Genomic DNA, 19,105 nt, shown 5'->3' with positions numbered 1-19,105 from the left:
TCGTACATCTGACGGCACTGGTGCTTAGCTCCCTCTTTCTCTATACTGTAGTATTCCATTACTGCAGTCTGGTACATCTGACGGCACTTGTGCTTCGCTCCCTCTCTCTCTATAGTATTCCATTACTGCAGTCTCGTACTATAGTATTCCATTACTGCAGTCTCGTACATCTGACGGCACTGGTGCTTAGCTCCCTCTTTCTCTATACTGTAGTATTCCATTACTGCAGTCTGGTACATCTGACGGCACTTGTGCTTCGCTCCCTCTCTCTCTCTATAGTATTCCATTACTGCAGTCTGGTACATCTGACGGCACTTGTGCTTAGCTCCCTCCCTCTCTCTCTCTCTCTATAGTATTCCATTACTGCAGTCTCGTACATCTGACAGCACTTGTGCTTAGCTCCCTCTCTCTCTCTCTCTCTCTATAGTATTCCATTACTGCAGTCTCGTACATCTGACGGCACTTGTGCTTAGCTCCCTCTCTCTCTCTATAGTATTCCATTACTGCAGTCTCGTACATCTGACGGCACTTGTGCTTAGCTCCCTCTCTCTCTCTATAGTATTCCATTACTGCAGTCTCGTACATCTGACGGCACTTGTGCTTAGCTCCCTCTCTCTCTATAGTATTCCATTACTGCAGTCTCGTACATCTGACGGCACTTGTGCTTAGCTCCCTCTCTCTCTCTATAGTATTCCATTACTGCAGTCTCGTACATCTGATGGCACTTGTGCTTAGCTCTCTCTCTCTCTCTCTCTCTCTCTCTCTCTCTCTCTCTCTCTCTCTCTCTCTCTCTCTCTCTCTCTCTCTCTCTCTCTCTCTCTCTCTCTCTCTCTCTCTCTCTCTCTCTCTCTCTCTCTCTCGTATTCCATTACTGCAGTCTCGTACATCTGACGGCACTGGTGCTAAGCTCCCTCTCTCTCTATTACTTCAATGACCTAGCTCCTAATGCTGTCCTGGTACTAATAGCACAGAGCCCTGCCAACATATTAGCACCTGATATACGAGCACTGACTGCCAACAGCTGCATTCTCCCACACCACGATAATCATGTGTTGTTCTCCAAGACTGTGGGCTAAGGGTGTGTTTCTTTGTGTCTTCCTAAATCTTGCTCCTCTCTGCTCTCCTTTTGCTGGGTAAAATCAGTCAGCTCTGCACCCCCTTCACACCACAACATGGTAAGTGCACAGGCCGAGCCTGCTCAGTGCTTCTTTTGGTTTCATGCAAAATGGGCTTCCTTATTGTGGACCAATCGTTTCCTTACTACCTACAATGCGAACGCTGGTATTTGTATTAATTATAGGACACCGTCACGCCAGTCCTCAATGGTTCATCATTTCAGTCGGTAAAGTGAATGATTGATACCACAGACAGAGCCTAAACAGCACATGCAAGATGAGTCTCTGTCCTAATAGATGAAACCTAAACGTTTGATCCAGGAATTATGCATTGCGTCATCTGCGTGTACATTGGTTATCTGCGTCGCACTTCAGGACGGCCAGGAAATGACCAGGGCCACCAAAGCTGCATCCAAGCACAGAGTCACTGGCTCGGACATGCCCAGAAAGTGGGGTCCGTACGCCTCTATTCTCTGGGAAGCTTCCTGTTGCTGCTCCCAAATGCCAGCAGCAGGGCAATCATCCCGCGGCACGTGGGGTAGACCTATATCTGACCGGGATCCAGATAATACTGTAGGTCGACTGACAAAAAAAAAGTCCTGACCTTGAGAAAAGGTCAATATGGCAAAGGATGACCTGTGATTTCCCAAATTTTTTTGATTTATTCTTTTCTTTTAATAAGTTTTTTTTTGGATATTTTTCATACTGTAACATCCACATTGGCCCCAGTTGGCATCGGGAATGTCTGCAGAGCGCAGTGGTAGTGGAGCAGGGCGAGCCAAGCGCTGCGCTAATTGGTGGTCTGTGTTGACAGGTGTTGACATTGACATCAAAAACTGTAAGACTCATGTCGACCTAGACACTGTCTATCCAATGATCCACACCCTGTCTGCTCATTGCAGATGTAAAAACACTGGAAATGTACATGGACATCAAATTTCTGTACATCCCTGAATTAGGCTCTAAGGGGCAGATGTATGAAGAAGTGATAGAGTGCCTGGTACTGTACTTATCACCGGCCAATCAGCTCCTGACCCTTTTTAAACCCAGCCTGTAACTTGTCAGGAGCTGATTGGCCGGTGATAAAGTACCAGGCACTTTATCACTTCTCCTCCCTTATCACTGCCTCATACATCTACCACTAAATTCCTTAACATAGGGCCTAATTCAGACCTGATTGAATGGCTGCAAATTTGCAGGCCGGGCGAATTACACATACGCGAGGCTGTTAATGCGATACAATCCAGCTTTTTTTAAACACTGGCCGTACTATGCAAGTTGATTGGCAGAAAGCCGGCGTTTGGGGGGGTGGTAATCAGACGGTTTCTGGGAGTGTCAGGCAAAACGCAGGCGTTTTATGGTAAGTCATGTGACCTCGATTCCGGCCCTGAGCAGCCTGTTTCTATCCCAGCCCCCCAATAACTCCTGGGCTGCGCACAGACTGCACACTGCTGAGATACTGTATTCAGTGATTGCTTGTCTAAATCACCAGTAGTACAGTGGATCTATTATAGATGCAAGCAAACCTGTACAATAGTGTTAGTTCTACTACATCTTCTTAGTAAATACAGCAGGCCCCATTCATTCTAGGAGGGAACAGTGTATGTTTATCCTCCATATCTTGTGGGGTGACTTTCATTAGCGGCTTCTGAGATACAAAGGGAGAAAGACGAATGATCCGAAACACAGAATGGGCAATTCATGGTCAGTTGGCAGACTGCGAATTAGTCTGTGTTGTCTCTCAGCATTACATGTCCGCACTCTGGGGGTTATTCTGGCTGACTCACAAGGCTGCAAATTCACAGTCTTGCGAGTCCACCAAACCCCACCTGCCAAATGCCAGGCCAGACACGCACATCTGAGGTGGCTCTGAGGTAACCTTAGATGGGCGGGAGCTGACATCAGGTGATTGAGCTTCATACTGTTTGTGGCTCCATCGTAACGCCCATTCACTTACCTCCGTCCGTAACCACGCCCTTTTCTGGGCGTGTCAAGCCTCGTTTTTTGTTTTTTTATAAAATTTCCACTTCAAGGGATCAGCGACGAATCAAATTGTTTTTGATACCAAAGACTGTGACGTCAGACAACTATAATTCAGAATTATCAGCAAATGAGGCTGCGGTAACGTTTGGTCCACAATTTGGGTTGCTCAGTTTGTAACGGATGCAGTGTGTTGTGGTTGTGTGTCACCCCTGTTATGATTACGTGTGTGTGTGTGTGATGCTCATGCATATTTGTTGTTTGTTATGGGCCAGATGTATCAAGCTTCAAAAAGTGATAACATGGAGAGTGATAAACAGCCAGCCAATCAGCTCCTACCTGTCATTCTTCAAACCCAGCCTGTGACATGGCAGGTAGGAGCTGATTGGCTAGCTGTTTATCCCTCTCCATTTTATCACTGTTTAAAGCTTGTTACATCTGAACCCCTAGTGGTTACCTCACATTGGGGGAAATGTACTAAGATGCTGGTTCTGTTTCACATGGGCAACCAATCAGATCCTGTCTATTATCTTCTAGAACAGCGGTTCTCAACCCCGGTCCTCAGGAGGACCCCCACACAGTGCACAGGTCAGCAGCAGCAGCTGCCCTCTGTATCACCAACTGTCACATTTTTAAAACGCACAGGTGACTGGGTAAACGTGAACTGTGTGGGGGTCCTGAGGACCGAGGTTGAGAACCACTGTTCTAGAAGGTGCTAAATAAAGTAGATTCTGATTGGTTGTCCATGTGAAATAGAACCCCCATCTTAGTAAATGTCCCCACTGTCTATGTCCCCTCCTGACTTGTTTCATTCTCTTACTAATACCGCTCCCCGGCTGTTAGTTCTCATGTGTCAAACCTCTTCCGCAGAGAAGTATGTAAAAGTTGATATTGCCAAAAGCAACCAATCGGACATCTGCTTTCATTTTCCCAGTTATAATAAATAAATGAAAGCTTGACTCCTGTTGGTTACCATACAAACCCTTCGTACCCGTTTTACGTCCCGAATTCAGTACAGCTAAACGTCGCTCACTCATTTCCCGTAGAATGGGAAAGTCTCCAAAAACAAGAAGAAAAAGTTAAAAAGGCAACAAAAGAGACAACACAAACTGCTGGAAGAGCGACTGCGGGACATTCACAACATGGAGGAGCTAGGACCTAGCAACGGCTGTGCTGGAAGCCCTGTACCGGACCAGTGTCAGCAGACACAAGAGGAGCAGCCCTGGGGATGTCCCGGCAACCACCATCCTGCAGGCAAGAGTGAGTGTGAGTGTGTGTCACTACCGTATCCTCTGTGTGTATGTAAAAGAACAATCTGTTATTTCATTAACCCTTAGAGTGCCAACATCTGAGAGAGATATGCAAAATATCAACTAACAACACCAGCGTCGCTCACATGTGTTATATAAATTCAAATAAACATTGTTGCGTAAAACCAGATGATATTTCCTATATAAGGTGACGTTACCGGTCGTTATGATGGGTAACAATGGTTGCTGGGCAATTTTCACACCAATTTTGAAAAAGTCACTTGGCACTCAAAGGGTTAAACGTATGGAAAAATGGGCGGTATGCGGTCATTCGGTTGACAATGTCTTGGTTGACAGTCAGTAGGTCAAACACTTTTGGTTGACATGCTTTAGGTCAACACAAGCAGAAGGTCGAGATTATTTTTTTTTTATTTTTTATAAACGGACTTGTTTATACTTCACCATCCCAGTGGGCATAGCGGGAGAATATAACGGTGGGCAGAGCGCAGCGAGGCATGGCGAGCGCAGGGGTAGACATTTTGTTGCCGCTGCACCTGCCTGTAAATCGGATATTTTGGCACTGATCCACTAAATACCGTGTAACTCGTCCGGTCAAAGGAAGATATTCCGAACCCTCCCACAAAGTTCTCAAAAACAAAGAATAATAATTCAATTGTGAAGTTTTTTTGTTTGTTTTTTTTTGTTTTTTTTTAACATTGCGAGGCGACTGGAACCCCCCAGGAGACTGTGCTGATAAATTACATATGACGCATATATCGGTTTGTGACTGAGGACCTTATTCTGGTCCGTTCGTTCGGACCCCTTAGTTCACAAGGGGTCCAATGGTGTGCGCCTGCCGGGGCGGTGATGGTGTGGGGGCCCGCCCACTTCCTCCGGAGCGTCCACGCATATGTAAGTGATTGAGAGTCACCTTTATATGCGTGCACCTTTGACATCATTCGATGATCGCTGACCATCGAATGATGTGGGTGGATCCCCATAGGCTGCGCAGGCCCTGCGAGGGAATCGCCCTTGCGAATGGGTGTCGGCCAAGGGATTGGTGGACTCGCAGCCTTGCGACTCAACCAGAATAACCGCCAGAGTCTCTGAATCTGTACAGGAAGTGCTACCATGTAGCCGCTGCATTTTATGCCAGTATAAGTTCTATTGGCCTCCTTATGCAGACTCAGTTGCACAGATATACAGGTGTCACATATGCACAGTCTCCTGGTGTGTCTAGCAACCTAATATTTTGACTGAGACACATTACACGGGACCTGGCAGCTTACTTGTACCAGTCATGTCACGCTGTGTGGTGTATGGCGGCTAAATGTATGAGAACACATCTGTATGAGGTAAAAATTAAGTTCAAAACAAATCCTAAAAATCAAGTGAGAGATTTGATTCTAGAGAGGGGCACATGACCACTGTGAAGTCACAGATCGCCCAGTGCAGGTCATTGTATAGAAGAGAAAGAGAACACACACAGTGTCCGTTATCCTGCTGCTCCCCACCTCCTCACATCAGCTGCTGGACACACACACACACACACACACACACACACACACAGTGTCCGTTATCCTGCTGCTCCTCACCTCCTTACATCAGCTGCTGGACACACACACACACACACACACACACACACAGTGTCCGTTATCCTGCTGCTGCTCCCCACATCCTCACATCAGCTGCTGGAGACACACACACACACACACACACACAGTGTCCTTTATCCTGCTGCTCCTCACATCAGCTGCTGGACACACACACACACAGTGTCCGTTATCCTGCTGCTCCCCACCTCCTCACATCAGCTGCTGGACACACACACAGTGTCCGTTATCCTGCTGCTCCTCACCTCCTCACATCAGCTGCTGGACACACAGGGCACTCATCTGTGCAGCGTCTGCAGGGCCATCTGTGAGGTTACACAAACTATACACATGGAATATTACAAGGCATCCACAGAAAGGACCACATGATCTGACCTGTATGCGACTAGATTGGATGCGTTTGACCTCAATGCTGAGCATCATATAATCATACGCTGCACACAGCCCTCTGGAAGGCTATGCATTGCTTACAAGAAGTATGACTTTGATAACATCATGATATGGGCCCATCTTGTCAGTATTGATTGGGAGATGACCTGCAGGGAGGAGACTGCATGTTGGGCTGCAGGAGGAGGCGGGCAGATGGCTGCAGGGAAGAGGTGGGCCTATGGCTGCAGGAGGAGGCGTTGGCGTGTGGCTGCAGGGAAGAGGTGGGCCTATGGCTGCAGGAGGAGGCGGGCAAATGGCTGCAGGGAAAAGGTGGGCCTATGGCTGCAGGAGGAGGCGTTGGCGTGTGGCTGCAGGGAAGAGGTGGACCTATGGCTGTAGGGAAGAGGTGGGCGCCTATGGCTGCAGGGAGGAGGCGGGCGCCTATGGCTGCAGGGAGGAGGCGGGCGCCTATGGCTGCAGGGAGGAGGCGGGCGCCTATGGCTGCAGGGAGGAGGCGGGCCTATGGCTGCAGGGAGGAGGCGGGGGCCCATGGCTGCAGGGGGAGGTGGGTGTATGGCTGCAGGGAGGAGGTGGGACTGTGGATGCAGGCGGGGGCGTGTGGCTGCTGGGAAGAGGCGGGAGCCTATGGCTGCAGGGAAGAGGCGGGAGCCTATGGCTGCAGGGGGAGGTGGGGTCCCTTCTGCAGTGTGTGGTAGAGGGTGGCGCAGCCTAGCAACACTGATGCTGCTTGTTGTGGTGTTTGCTGGTTTATGTTTTATGTGTGTGCCTGTGTATGACTTGTATGTGTGTATGGTGTGTGTGTGTGTTTATGAGAGCAACCTGACATTCTTGGCGTGATTCAATGCTAATCACCTCATCAGTCCTCTCACATTAACGGAAAGTGCACCTTGCGGATGGGGGGCAGCTGCGGGATACTTGATAGATATTTGGGAGCCTCCCATCTGTTTCGGTAGAGTAGGCGTATGTGTGTGTTGTTGGCAATGTGTTTTTGTTGGGACTTGTTGGTTTTTTTTTTCTCTATACATTTTATACTTAAACACAAAACCCACATTACAGATATTTCCTGTGTTCCAGAATATTCTCGAGGCCTTGATTGTAGTTTAGTCGTATGACTGCTTTTGAGGCCTCAAATACTTTTTACTTTTCAGATGTTAGGACCTTTTGAGGACTAGATGATTATCAATCATGTCCTTATGGGTAAAACATGTCTGTAAAAGGAAAAGATAGAAGCCATGGGATACATTACATGTGAAAGAACTGCATGCGATGTATCGCATGCGATCCTGCCGTCCGGGGAGGACCCGGGCAGCTGAAGGGTTTGGGTGGTACACCGCAGTGGTGTTTGGGCACTTTTCCATCCTTTACGGCGGACTACGAATAGTAAGCTGTGCTGAGCACATCGGTAGCGGAGGGAGGCGCCTTGCCCACAGCATAGTGAGCGAAGCAGTGCACATACAACATGACAAAGATCGAAAAAAAATTGACCGTTCCATGTTGACCTTTGACCCTGTCGACCTTTTGACTACTGTAGGTCAACCACGTGCATATTTACAATATTGAGTTGACCTACGGACTCTTGGCCTTGTGATCCACCCGCCTGGATACTGCCCACCCATTTTCCGCTCCTTGAGCCTAATGATATGGTAGCACCTAGTTCCCAGGCTGTGGTTGTAGCTTTGGACGAAGTGACCAGTGGAACATACCATGTGACGTGCAATGGCGGTGGCAGCAGCAAGGTCGGTGGAAGATACCATGTGACCTGCGGTGGCAGCAGCAAGGTCGTGGACAATCCACGCCACCATCTATTCCTTCTAGTAAAGGGTGGTGATCGGAGAGAGACAATGGGTGTGGCGATTGAAGCACTATGGGTGTCCTGTTGGAAACTTTCGTGCTCCCTTGCCCTCCCGGCTCATATGGTATGTCCCGTCAGCCAAAACATCTACTGCATGGGATCTACATTTAACCCTAATGATATGTATCTGCAATGCGTGCTTAATGCTGATTTATTTCATGGATCTGGAAATGCTGCATTATAAAATCTTTTTTTTTTTTCTACCATAATCAGATCCTATCCCATGCGTCCCTGCGGACAGTGAGGGTGCGGACTCCTCCTTAGGAAGTGGGGGTACCACCTATCTCGCCCAGAGCCCTCAATCCTCCAGCATGTATGAGAACTGCAATGGTTTTGGCGCTGGACCACGATGTGCCAGTCCGGACACTCACACCTCTGGCTTCTCCAGCTCGGCCTTCTCTGTCACCTCCGGCTCTGCTGTATCTGGGTTCTCCGGAGAACGGGAGAGAGGAGGAGTTCTGTCTCTGGACTGTAAGAATAGCACAGGCCTGTAAATCTATGCAGTGTCTGTTATAGGCCTGATCCTAAAAGCTTCCCTTCCCTTACAGTGTCATTCAAAGCCGCAGATTTCCTGGTCAACCCTCTGGATCCACAAAATGCTGACAAAATTGCAGTGAAGATTGCAGATTTGGGGAATGCATGCTGGGTGGTGAGTATCTTGGTGAAAGGGCTAAACTGTGGCCCTCCAGCTGTTGTGGAACTACACATCCCAGCATGCCTTGCCATAGTTTTTAGTATTCCCTAATAGCAAAACTGTGGCAAGGCATGCTGGGACTTGTAGTTTCACAACAGCTGGAGGGCCCTAGCCTGGTCTAAATGGTGCGTAATAAACAGGACTTAGAACAATAACGGTGACCAATCAGAGAATATATAAGTAACCAGGATAGGCTGTTGCTCTCTGTCCTCAGCACAAACATTTCACCGATGACATTCAGACACGGCAATACCGGGCCTTGGAGGTTCTGATTGGTGCAGGTTACGGGACGCCTGCGGATATTTGGAGCACTGCTTGTATGGTAAGTCACATGACCACTTGGGGGTATACGCTGCGCTGAGCTCACACTGGAGCGTTAGTAATGCTGGAGGGCTTCCAAGGAAGCTCCAAATCCGTATGATAACCCAGCGATTACATCTACTTCTCACACAGGCTTTTGAGCTGGCGACAGGGGATTACCTGTTCGAACCTCACTCAGGGGAAGATTACACACGTGATGAAGGTATGTCCGATGCAAACATAGTATACGTGGAATTACAGCCTTGTATAATAGCATGTTATAAATGGCAAGAAATATTCTTAATGAAATTAAGAGCCGAAATGTCACACACAGGCCAGGATAATAATACATTCAAAAAGTGCCTTTAAAAAACAAAAAATCATTGTGGGTAAAATTAAACATAAGTCAATATAACTTTAACATGTCCTCTTATTACTGACTAGTTAAAACCCTGTCAAAATGACGGCTGCTGCAATGTACTTTCACTTTGAGCTGTGACCGTATTCATTTGCACTTTGAGCTGTGACAGTTTTTAGCCCACAAAGGAGCAATTTGGTCCAGCTAATGGCCTCTAGTGGCCACTGGAAGCCCTTTACCTCCTAGAGGAGCAGTTAGCCTTTTATACATAGATGATCTGACAGTAGCAGAGGAATATAGTGTAATGTATTCACCATTGGCTTTGTTGGTGTCACTGCAGCACTGACTGTGCACCGGTCTCTTGGTATTGGAGCAGGGGGACATGGAAGCCCTTGATGATGGCTTTCAGGATGGGAACCTGGTTCTCTGCTTCACTATTAAAGCATGGTCAGTTAGGGGCATCCTCATTGATGGCTGTACTGAATTAGGCACTACACAGCAGACTAGGCCATCTCTCAGGATGCTGGCAGTTGTAGTGCTGAGTTCCGGAGGGAGGTGCATACCTCAGGCTGTGGGGCTAATTCAGCATGGATCTCTAATGTATGAATTCACAGTGGAGATAAATAATGCCCCTTGCTAAATTGCAAGAGAATCGCAATGCACTCGCAAATCCATATGCTATTCCCGAACCATCTAACCGTTTGTGACATCTGTGGAAATGTGAGTAGATCGGAGGCTTCCACTATGCTGCGGGTGGAAGTGGTCATCACTGACCTCACAGACCCTCCTAAAAAATATCTGGGCATGACTGCATTTCTCCAACCACTCCTAGTAAATGTCAGGTTTATACCAGCTTCCTGCCAGTCAAACTGGGAGGGGATTGCGTTTACCACCCATACGCATTTTCTGTCGATATTTCCACTCACGCATGCACAAACGGTCTATTATATAATATAATATGTGAATTCCTGATTTAGCAATCCATGCTGAATCAGCCTCTGTGTCCGCTACGCAGCTGAAATTCAGTCTGGAGAGACCCTAACAATAACTCTTGTTCAATTGCATTGTTATTATTTCCATGTGACTGTCCGCTTCCCGTTGCAGGCCACATTGCACACATCATTGTTATTATTTCCATGTGACTGTCCGCTTCCCGTTGCAGGTCACATTGCTGACATCATTGTTATTATTTCTATGTGACTGTCCGCTTCCCGTTGCAGATCACATTGCACACATCATTGTTATTATTTCTATGTGACTGTCCGCTTCCCGTTACAGATCACATTGCTGACATCATTGTTATTATTTCCATGTGACTGTCTGCTTCCCGTTGCAGATCACATTGCTGATATCATTGTTATTATTTCCATGTGACTGTCTGCTTCCCGTTGCAGATCACATTGCACGCATCATTGTAATTATTTCCATGTGACTGTCCGCTTCCCGTTGCAGGTCACATTGCACACATCATTGTTATTATTTCCATGTGACTGTCCGCTTCCCGTTGCAGGTCACATTGCACACATCATTGTTATTATTTCCATGTGACTGTCCGCTTCCCGTTGCAGATCACATTGCACACATCATTGTTATTATTTCCATGTGACTGTCCGCTTCCCGTTGCAGGTCACATTGCACACATCATTGTTATTATTTCCATGTGACTGTCCGCTTCCCGTTGCAGGTCACATTGCACACATCATTGTTGTTATTTCTATGTGACTGTCCGCTTCCCGTTGCAGGTCACATTGCAGGTCACATTGCTGACATCATTGTTATTATTTCCATGTGACTGTCCGCTTCCCGTTGCAGGTCACATTGCTGACATCATTGTTATTATTTCCATGTGACTGTCTGCTTTTCGTTGCAGGTCACATTGCACACATCATTGTTATTATTTCTATGTGACTGTCCGTTCCCGTTGCAGGTCACATTGCTGACATCATTGTTATTATTTCCATGTGACTGTCCGCTTCCCGTTGCAGGTCACATTGCTGACATCATTGTTATTATTTCCATGTGACTGTCTGCTTTTCGTTGCAGGTCACATTGCTGACATCATTGTTATTATTTCTATGTGACTGTCCGCTTCCCGTTACAGGTCACATTGCTGAAATCATTGTTATTATTTCTATGTGACTGTCCGCTTCCCGTTGCAGGTCACATTGCTGACATCATTGTTATTATTTCTATGTGACTGTCCGCTTCCTGTTGCAGATCACATTGCTGACATCATTGTTATTATTTCTATGTGACTGTCCGCTTCCTGTTGCAGATCACATTGCTGACATCATTGTTATTATTTCTATGTGACTGTCCGCTTCCCGTTGCAGGTCACATTGCTGACATCATTGTTATTATTTCTATGTGACTGTCCGCTTCCTGTTGCAGATCACATTGCTGACATCATTGTTATTATTTCTATGTGACTGTCCGCTTCCTGTTGCAGATCACATTGCTGACATCATTGTTATTATTTCTATGTGACTGTCCGCTTCCCGTTGCAGGTCACATTGCTGACATCATTGTTATTATTTCCATGTGACCGTCCGCTTCCCGTTGCAGATCACATTGCTGACATCATTGTTATTATTTCCATGTGACTGTCCGCTTCCTGTTGCAGATCACATTGCACACATCATCGAGCTTCTAGGAGATATTCCTCCACACTTTGCACTTTCAGGACGTTACTCCAGAGAGTACTTCACAAGAAGAGGTAAGTGCCTGCATTAACCTGAAGCATTCTGTGTTACAGAGCAGCCAATGAGTCACACACGATGTGTTATTTATAGATGGCTGCTCGTCCATTTTTGTTTAAAAAAAAAAAGTTTGATTACTTAACCGCTTACCTGGCATGGTCTCATCAGAAGCGGTTTCCTCTCCTCACTTCTTACTGGGCAGCCTGGCAGTACAACCCCATCCTACAGCTGCGTACATTATCAGCCACTGCGGAAATGTTAAAATGCACCCCCTTGCCTTTCCTCTGGATCCTAGGAGGCTTCATAGAGGAACAGGGGCTGGGAAAACAATTAATGATGCAATATTTAAGAATAAAAAAAGTGTGTATATATGTGTGTGTGTGTGTGTGTGTGTGTAATATATTGTGGCAGATGCAGTGTATTTCCACTTGAGATCCAGTCCAGGTTTCCTAACTGATGTGATCAAGGTTGGGCTGATTAGCAGCACCTGTGCTCTCCTGATATAAGTGTTTCCAGGGCAGGAGGTAATGGTTCCTTATGGTGGAATAGCCACCCAGGTAATAGGCCGGGATGTGGGCTAGGGATGTAGGGACCTCTGAAATATACTGAGGAGTTTGTACTATGCTGTGATACCTGTATGTTGCAATGCTGTAACCATAATTGCCTATGCTGTTTACCTGCTACAAAATAAAGACCAGGACTTTATTGTATCTAGAGCAGGGCTCGACAAATTTATTTAAAATCTAGGAGCCAAAATGAAAATTTATAAGCCAGATAAACTAATAAGAGGGACAGTGAGCGGCGAAGGCGCACACACAAAATTTGCATGTGCCATAATGCCCATTACACGTTCTATTAAACACTGGACTGCCAATTACATATAATACCACACGCAGTCATGGTTATTACATATTACCCCACATAAGTGGAGCTTACCCTACATGCTCATTGATATGGAGTTTGATGCTTGATGCCAGGGGTTGCATGCTGAAAGCCATGCAGCCCCACTCATCCAGCAGCAAGAAGCAAAGAAAGACCTGCATGCCGATGAGGGACTTTTGGCAGTTGGTGGAGACCCTGCATGAGAAGTAGGTAGCCACTGGTCTGACAGGAGGGGGAGGCAGGGGTCAGGAACTGCGGGCTTCTGGTTTGACAGGAGGGGGAGTCTCTGACCGTCCGCGCTTCCGCTCCTCTGATAGGAGGAGGAGGCAGGGGTCAGGCGCTGCGGGCGGCTGGTGTGACAGGAGGGCGAGACTGTGCCCGCTGCAGCTGCTCTGAACAGGGTTATTGCATATACCACCTATTAATTATATGATCAAAAATAAGGTTTCTTGATCCTTTTTAAATAGGTAGTCAATGAAAGCTGATTTATTTAATAAATAAATATATATATATATATATGCAACCCAACCTCAGCTGAGTTCAAGGCAAGTACCTTTAGGCCATCCAATGAGTGAATATATGCGTGTTTTGGGCCAAACTAGTGTAAGCCAACAATGTCCCTGTAGTTCTTAAATAGACAGTTATATTACCTCCAATTGATCCAGATACAAATGCCGATATCAGCAACAATGTCCTTCCTTATAGAAGAATGAGCAGCTCCTGCAATAGTATACGCTCACACAGGGTCAGTGCAGCAAGCATGCTGTATTTTGAAATGCCGGCATTAGCTCTGTGAAGGCGCCCCGCTCTCCTGGCTGTGTCCGTAATGCGGTGCGCCCAGTCTCCCTGGATCTCCTGTCTCCTGCACGCAGCTGTGACAAGCGTGCCTTGGCTTCCTGACGCTCTGCCACCGCGTCAGCAGCGCTGCTGTAGTTGGCCGCTGTGGAAGCAATATGTGCTCAGGATCCGGGGAGACTGGGCGCACTGCATTACGGACACAGCCCCGGCTTCTGGACAGCGTCCACCAGCTCCGTGAGTGCTGCTGCTAAATGTGGGTCGGGTAAATGGTAGCAGTGGGGTTCTCAGTGCACACCAGGACCCCAGAGCGGGACTTTAGAGGCAGGAGCTCAGGGAAAACACGACTCTCACTTCTCTGCATAGTAAATTAAGTCATGCCCCTGCCTTCTCGTGTTTTGAAATAGTCGCGGTGGACCCGCTCTCACGCAGCCGGGGTGGGTTGTCCACCACTCTGCCCGGCTGTTACCACAAACACACCCGGCAACGACCAGATCCTGCTTCCTCCCCTCAAAAATCTGGTCGCCAGGACGCAGAATCTGGTCGCCATGGCGACCTGGCCCCCGGGGTTTGTCGAGCCCTGATCTAGAGTATGTGATTCCTGAGACGTTTTGGTAAAAAATATTAAGTGGTTAAATATCTAAATTTGGCAACACATTTCATCCTGTATGATCGCTTTGGAAGCTACATAATTAACTGGTCCAATGTCTGGAAAAGATGGCCAAGATGTATTAAAATTTGTACGGAATCCCACAGCTTCCGGAAAGTAACGGAGTGGAAGCTTTGGATGTGTACTTGATCATCAGCCATCGATAGTAATGGAACTTATAGGATCTGACCTTGCAGCTAAATGTGTCTCCTTAGGTCACCAGCATGGGTGTGACAACGTGATTTGTTTCCAATCAGGCCGAAAAGCCAAATTTACATGTTTATGGACTAGGAATTAGCTGAATCATACTTGCCTACCTGCCCCTCTCTTTCAGGGAGAAAATGCTCTGCTCCTGGACTTCCCTGGTAATGTAGGATTGCCAGCACCTGTGGTAACACCTTTCTTATCAATTACCTAGCTCCCCACAGGTGCTGGTAATCCTACATTATCCATACCTCCCAGCATGCCCCTCTCCAGGAGGACACAATGCTCTGCTCCTGGGCTTCCCTGGTAATGTATGATTGCCATCACCTGTGGTGACACCTTTCTTATCAATTACCTAGCTCCCCACAGGTGCTGGCAATCATACATTATCCATACCTCCCAGCATGCCCCTCTCCAGGAGGACACAATGCTCTGGTCCTGGGCTTCCCTGGTAATGTAGGATTGCCAGCACCTGTGGTGACACCTTTCTTATCAATAACCTAGCTCCCCACAGGTGCTGGCAATCATACATTATCCATACCTCCCAGCATGCCCCTCTCCAGGAGGACACAATGCTCTGCTCCTGGGCTTCCCTGGTAAGTTACCTGTGGTCACCTGTGGTGACACCTTTCTTATCAGTTACCTAGCTCCCCACAGGTGCTGGCAATCCTACATTATCCATACCTCCCAGTATGCCCCTCTCCAGGAGGACACAATGCTCTGCTCCTGGGCTTCCCTGGTAATGTAGGATTGCCAGCACCTGTGGTGACACCTTTCTTATCAATTACCCAGCTCCCCACAGGTGATGGCAATCCTACATTACCAGGGAAGTCCAGGAACATAGAATGGTCTCCCTGAAGGAGAGGGGCAGGTAGGCAAGTATGAGCAGAATGCAAATAGGCTAAACTGGATTAATGCAGATTTTGCTCTCAGACTTTGGACAAAATGTAATCGGGTGTGAGAATCAAAGTGAAAGGTTTTGGGAGAGTTTACCCTTTTTTTTTTTTTTTTTTAAAGCGGCATTCATTTACACCGCAAAACCAGGTTGGTTTTGCCATGAAAGTGATTGCCACTTTAAAAAAAAAAAAGGTAAAACTCTCCCGTTAGGATTTGAACTGTTCTGCTTCTCCCTGTGCCATGCTGGGACTGTGGCCCTGACCATACAATATTTCCTGTTTTATAGGGGATCTTCGGCACATACAAAACCTGAAGCACTGGGGACTGTTTGAGGTCCTTGTGGAGAAGTACGAGTGGTCCCTGGAAGAAGCCACCCAGTTTTCTGACTTTCTAAACCCCATGTTAGAGTTTATTCCTGAAAAGAGGGCCACAGCCGCACAGTGCCTGCAGCACCCCTGGCTCAACTCCTAACCACTGCTGTACATACTGTGTCTTCTGTGCGGGCGGCGTTGGCGAGCGGACATCTACCATACGCAGGACCTGATTCTACAGATGATGGATATTAACCGTTCGGTGGAGACTCCTGGTTAGTGAACCAAGGTCAGCCCGTATGAGCCTACACAGACTAACTTGCCACCTATCCATCATCTTGGAGTCATAGAGAAATGATGGGTAATACAAATGATGGGGTCTTTTTAATTTTTTTTTCCAACAGTGCTTCCAACCTCGTCAAGAAAGTTCAAATCTTTTCTTTTTTTAAACATGCCGTTTTTATTATGTACAACTCCCTACTTACCGTCATTGCCCCCCCCTGGTGTAGGCGGCCATTTTGTCAGATATACCAATATATATATACGAGAATATAGGTGGCATCACCATCGCATAATGCACTTTGCACCCCGTTAATCTATGCGTTACTAGTTTGCACTGAATTCATAAATTGCCCACAAAACAGATGACTGCACAGAAAGCAGATGAAATGTACAGGCTGTAATGTAGGGTGCCGGACGCGGTCCCGACTGTCGGAACCCTATACCACGCCCGTAATGTATAGACTTGTCACCTGCACAGTGATGGAATCTGGTTTTGTTGTTTAATATTCAGGAGAATGAAGCCTAATAAGCATTCGCTCAAACCAGTACCTCAGCAATGTCTCTGGTTAATACAGGTCGAGTATCCTTTCTCCAAAATGGGATTAATATGGATTTTGGAAAATGTTACATACTCACCAGTTCCCCCGACGTCTACGGTGGCCATCCAGTTCCGGGGATGCCTCTAAAGATGAACCCGGTGAATGCTAAGGGATTCCAATTTGTATGTGCACAATGGGCCTTTTTCGATATCGCTCAAAACCTCCTCTCAGATGCAGTATGATTTACCTACTGTGGCGTTTGAGGTAGGTGACCGGCATCATTCTTCAAAATAAGTGAAGTCCTTGTTTTGTGGGAATCTCAGACCCACTGTCAGCTGTGCCGATCCTACTGCCAGCCTGACCGCGGTCTGCTAACATTGCAAGTAGAGACCGATGGTCGCGATGGTGATCTGCCGCTGCGCTGTCAGGTGCGGGACTTGGATCTCGCAGATGCATTTCATGTGTACAGTATTGTCAGCTGTGCAATTCCTTTCTGTTGTAGGCTTGTATTGCAGTACTCCCAACAACCTGTAGGTGTGCTGTGGAGTCAGCCATCAGTGTAGTTCACTGCTCACACTGTCATTACTAATCCATCCCTCAATAGTCATAGTACTAGCGAATCCTCCTCCTAAATAATGGCTTTTCCTATAAGTAGCATTTTGATAAAGGGATCCAATTACAATGTCCAGATACAGCTGTCAGAATACTTCCTTACATATAAATATAATTATCAAAATCCCTGCGCCAATGCTTAGTCCACCAGGGTAGTTCTTTCAGTGGCACACCCAATACTGTTGGATCATTTGGAACATGGGTTAGGGAAGATCGCTCTGTATTTTTTCCCCGGCCCCTGTCCCACAGTCGTAGGAATGTTGGGTGGAAGACTGTTACAGATGTTCCATTTTGATGTTGTGACATTTTATTCTTACATACATATATTACACATACGACGACGATAGACGGACACAAGTTTAAATTGAGTTCTGCAGGTGAATAAGTTGATGGTCCTGTCCGACACATTGTGGAAGCAGCCATATTCCGGTCTGCATTATTCAGTGTCTCAGCTCACTGGATTGAATAGTGATGTCATTCGTTCCTAGTGAACTGATTGGCTGATTCAACCCATAAAATGTTGGTTTCAGGTGTGGGCAGCAGGCAGACCAACGTAAGTGCCAGAAGCAGCCAGTGGGCCTATACTCTGGGCAGGTATTGCCGAATGAAGTCAGGAAAGTGAAAAACACGAAGGAACACTTGTGATAGTTGCTGCAGGGACTGGTATAATCTCGTCTTGTTTTACAGAGGATTAAATTCACCTTTATGTGTAACCATATCCAGAATCTAATTTTCACATCTGATGTCAGCGGCAAGAGCCATATTAGTCACTTGTCAGTAATTAGCAGTGACACATGACACTGGAGAAATGCTGTTACCTAGGCAGATAATGATGTTGTACGTGACTGGACCGATCTTACACAAGTGATAGGCGAATGCGGACATGAGTACACATGAGCCAAAGCATCTGTCTGACGCACGATCTAAAACTCTGCACCCGAACTCTGCCAGGTCAGAGGCTGCTCAGCACAACGTCTTGGACGGGCTACGCTGGTTGTATAGTCTGCCGATGTAGCAATCTCTATATGTAGCAGGGTAGAACAGGACTGCATGGATAGTGCCACTCGCACTGTGCATTGCCTTCACACATTTGTTGTAGTCTGGTATCAGATAACGTGGTCTTTGGGGGGAGTTAATGTCGGACGCTATTTCCGACAGGGGAAATAGACGGCAGGTGTTATTCAATGCTGCCGTATCCAAGAAGGCTGATTTTGAAAAAACAGATCTGACTTTAAAACCAGTCCGATCTGTTTTGTCAGAAACGGAAATTGATTGTCAGGTTCTTGGCCGTTTCTCGACAAGCCACAGCCATTTTCACCGACACGCCCACTTTTCACCACTCGACAGGCGGAACATTGCAGATGAGCTGGCTGCGAAGGCCAGGGATTCCAACAGTCTGAATCCCACATTGGATCCCCCCCCCTTGTCTGAAAATGGACAGCAAACCCCTATAAGTAACGCTGGAAAATTACTAAAATATGCAGAGAGGTTATCAAACATGACAAAAAAGTATAATATTGGGAGCTGTATCATCCACTAACCAATACTAATTTATCAAATAAAATATGGTATACAGGCACTAGGTTGACATGCATCAATGTTGACACACCAGAAGGTCAACATGGGCTTAGATTGACAGGTCACTTGGTCGATATGGGCTCTCTGCATATGTTACATGTGCCC

General features: G+C 46.9%; 1 protein-coding gene across 3 annotated transcripts in view; it reads left to right on the top strand.

Annotated features, from left to right (window-relative positions):
- The window catches only part of SRPK3 (SRSF protein kinase 3), a 45,247-nt gene extending 27,112 nt beyond the window's left edge, over nt 1-18,135 (top strand). The window contains exons 9-16 of one of the 3 annotated variants that reach the window (XM_083160956.1): nt 1,144-1,175; nt 4,142-4,349; nt 8,414-8,671; nt 8,749-8,849; nt 9,109-9,216; nt 9,348-9,417; nt 12,176-12,268; nt 15,965-18,135. In XM_083160956.1, the coding sequence (XP_083017082.1) occupies nt 1,144-1,175; nt 4,142-4,349; nt 8,414-8,671; nt 8,749-8,849; nt 9,109-9,216; nt 9,348-9,417; nt 12,176-12,268; nt 15,965-16,149 (1,055 nt within the window). In that variant the 3' untranslated portion in view covers nt 16,150-18,135. Of the gene's footprint in view, nt 1-1,143; nt 1,176-4,141; nt 4,362-8,413; nt 8,672-8,748; nt 8,850-9,108; nt 9,217-9,347; nt 9,418-12,175; nt 12,269-15,964 lie in introns of all 3 variants that reach the window. The other 2 variants (XM_083160954.1, XM_083160955.1) reach the window with 2 other exon arrangements.
- The last annotated feature ends 970 nt before the right edge of the window (nt 18,136-19,105 follow it).

The sequence above is a fragment of the Crinia signifera genome, chromosome 9, assembly GCF_055691185.1.
Source record: "Crinia signifera chromosome 9, ASM5569118v1, whole genome shotgun sequence".
Taxonomy (NCBI): domain Eukaryota; kingdom Metazoa; phylum Chordata; class Amphibia; order Anura; family Myobatrachidae; genus Crinia; species Crinia signifera.
This window is presented reverse-complemented; position numbering and strand designations above follow the sequence as displayed.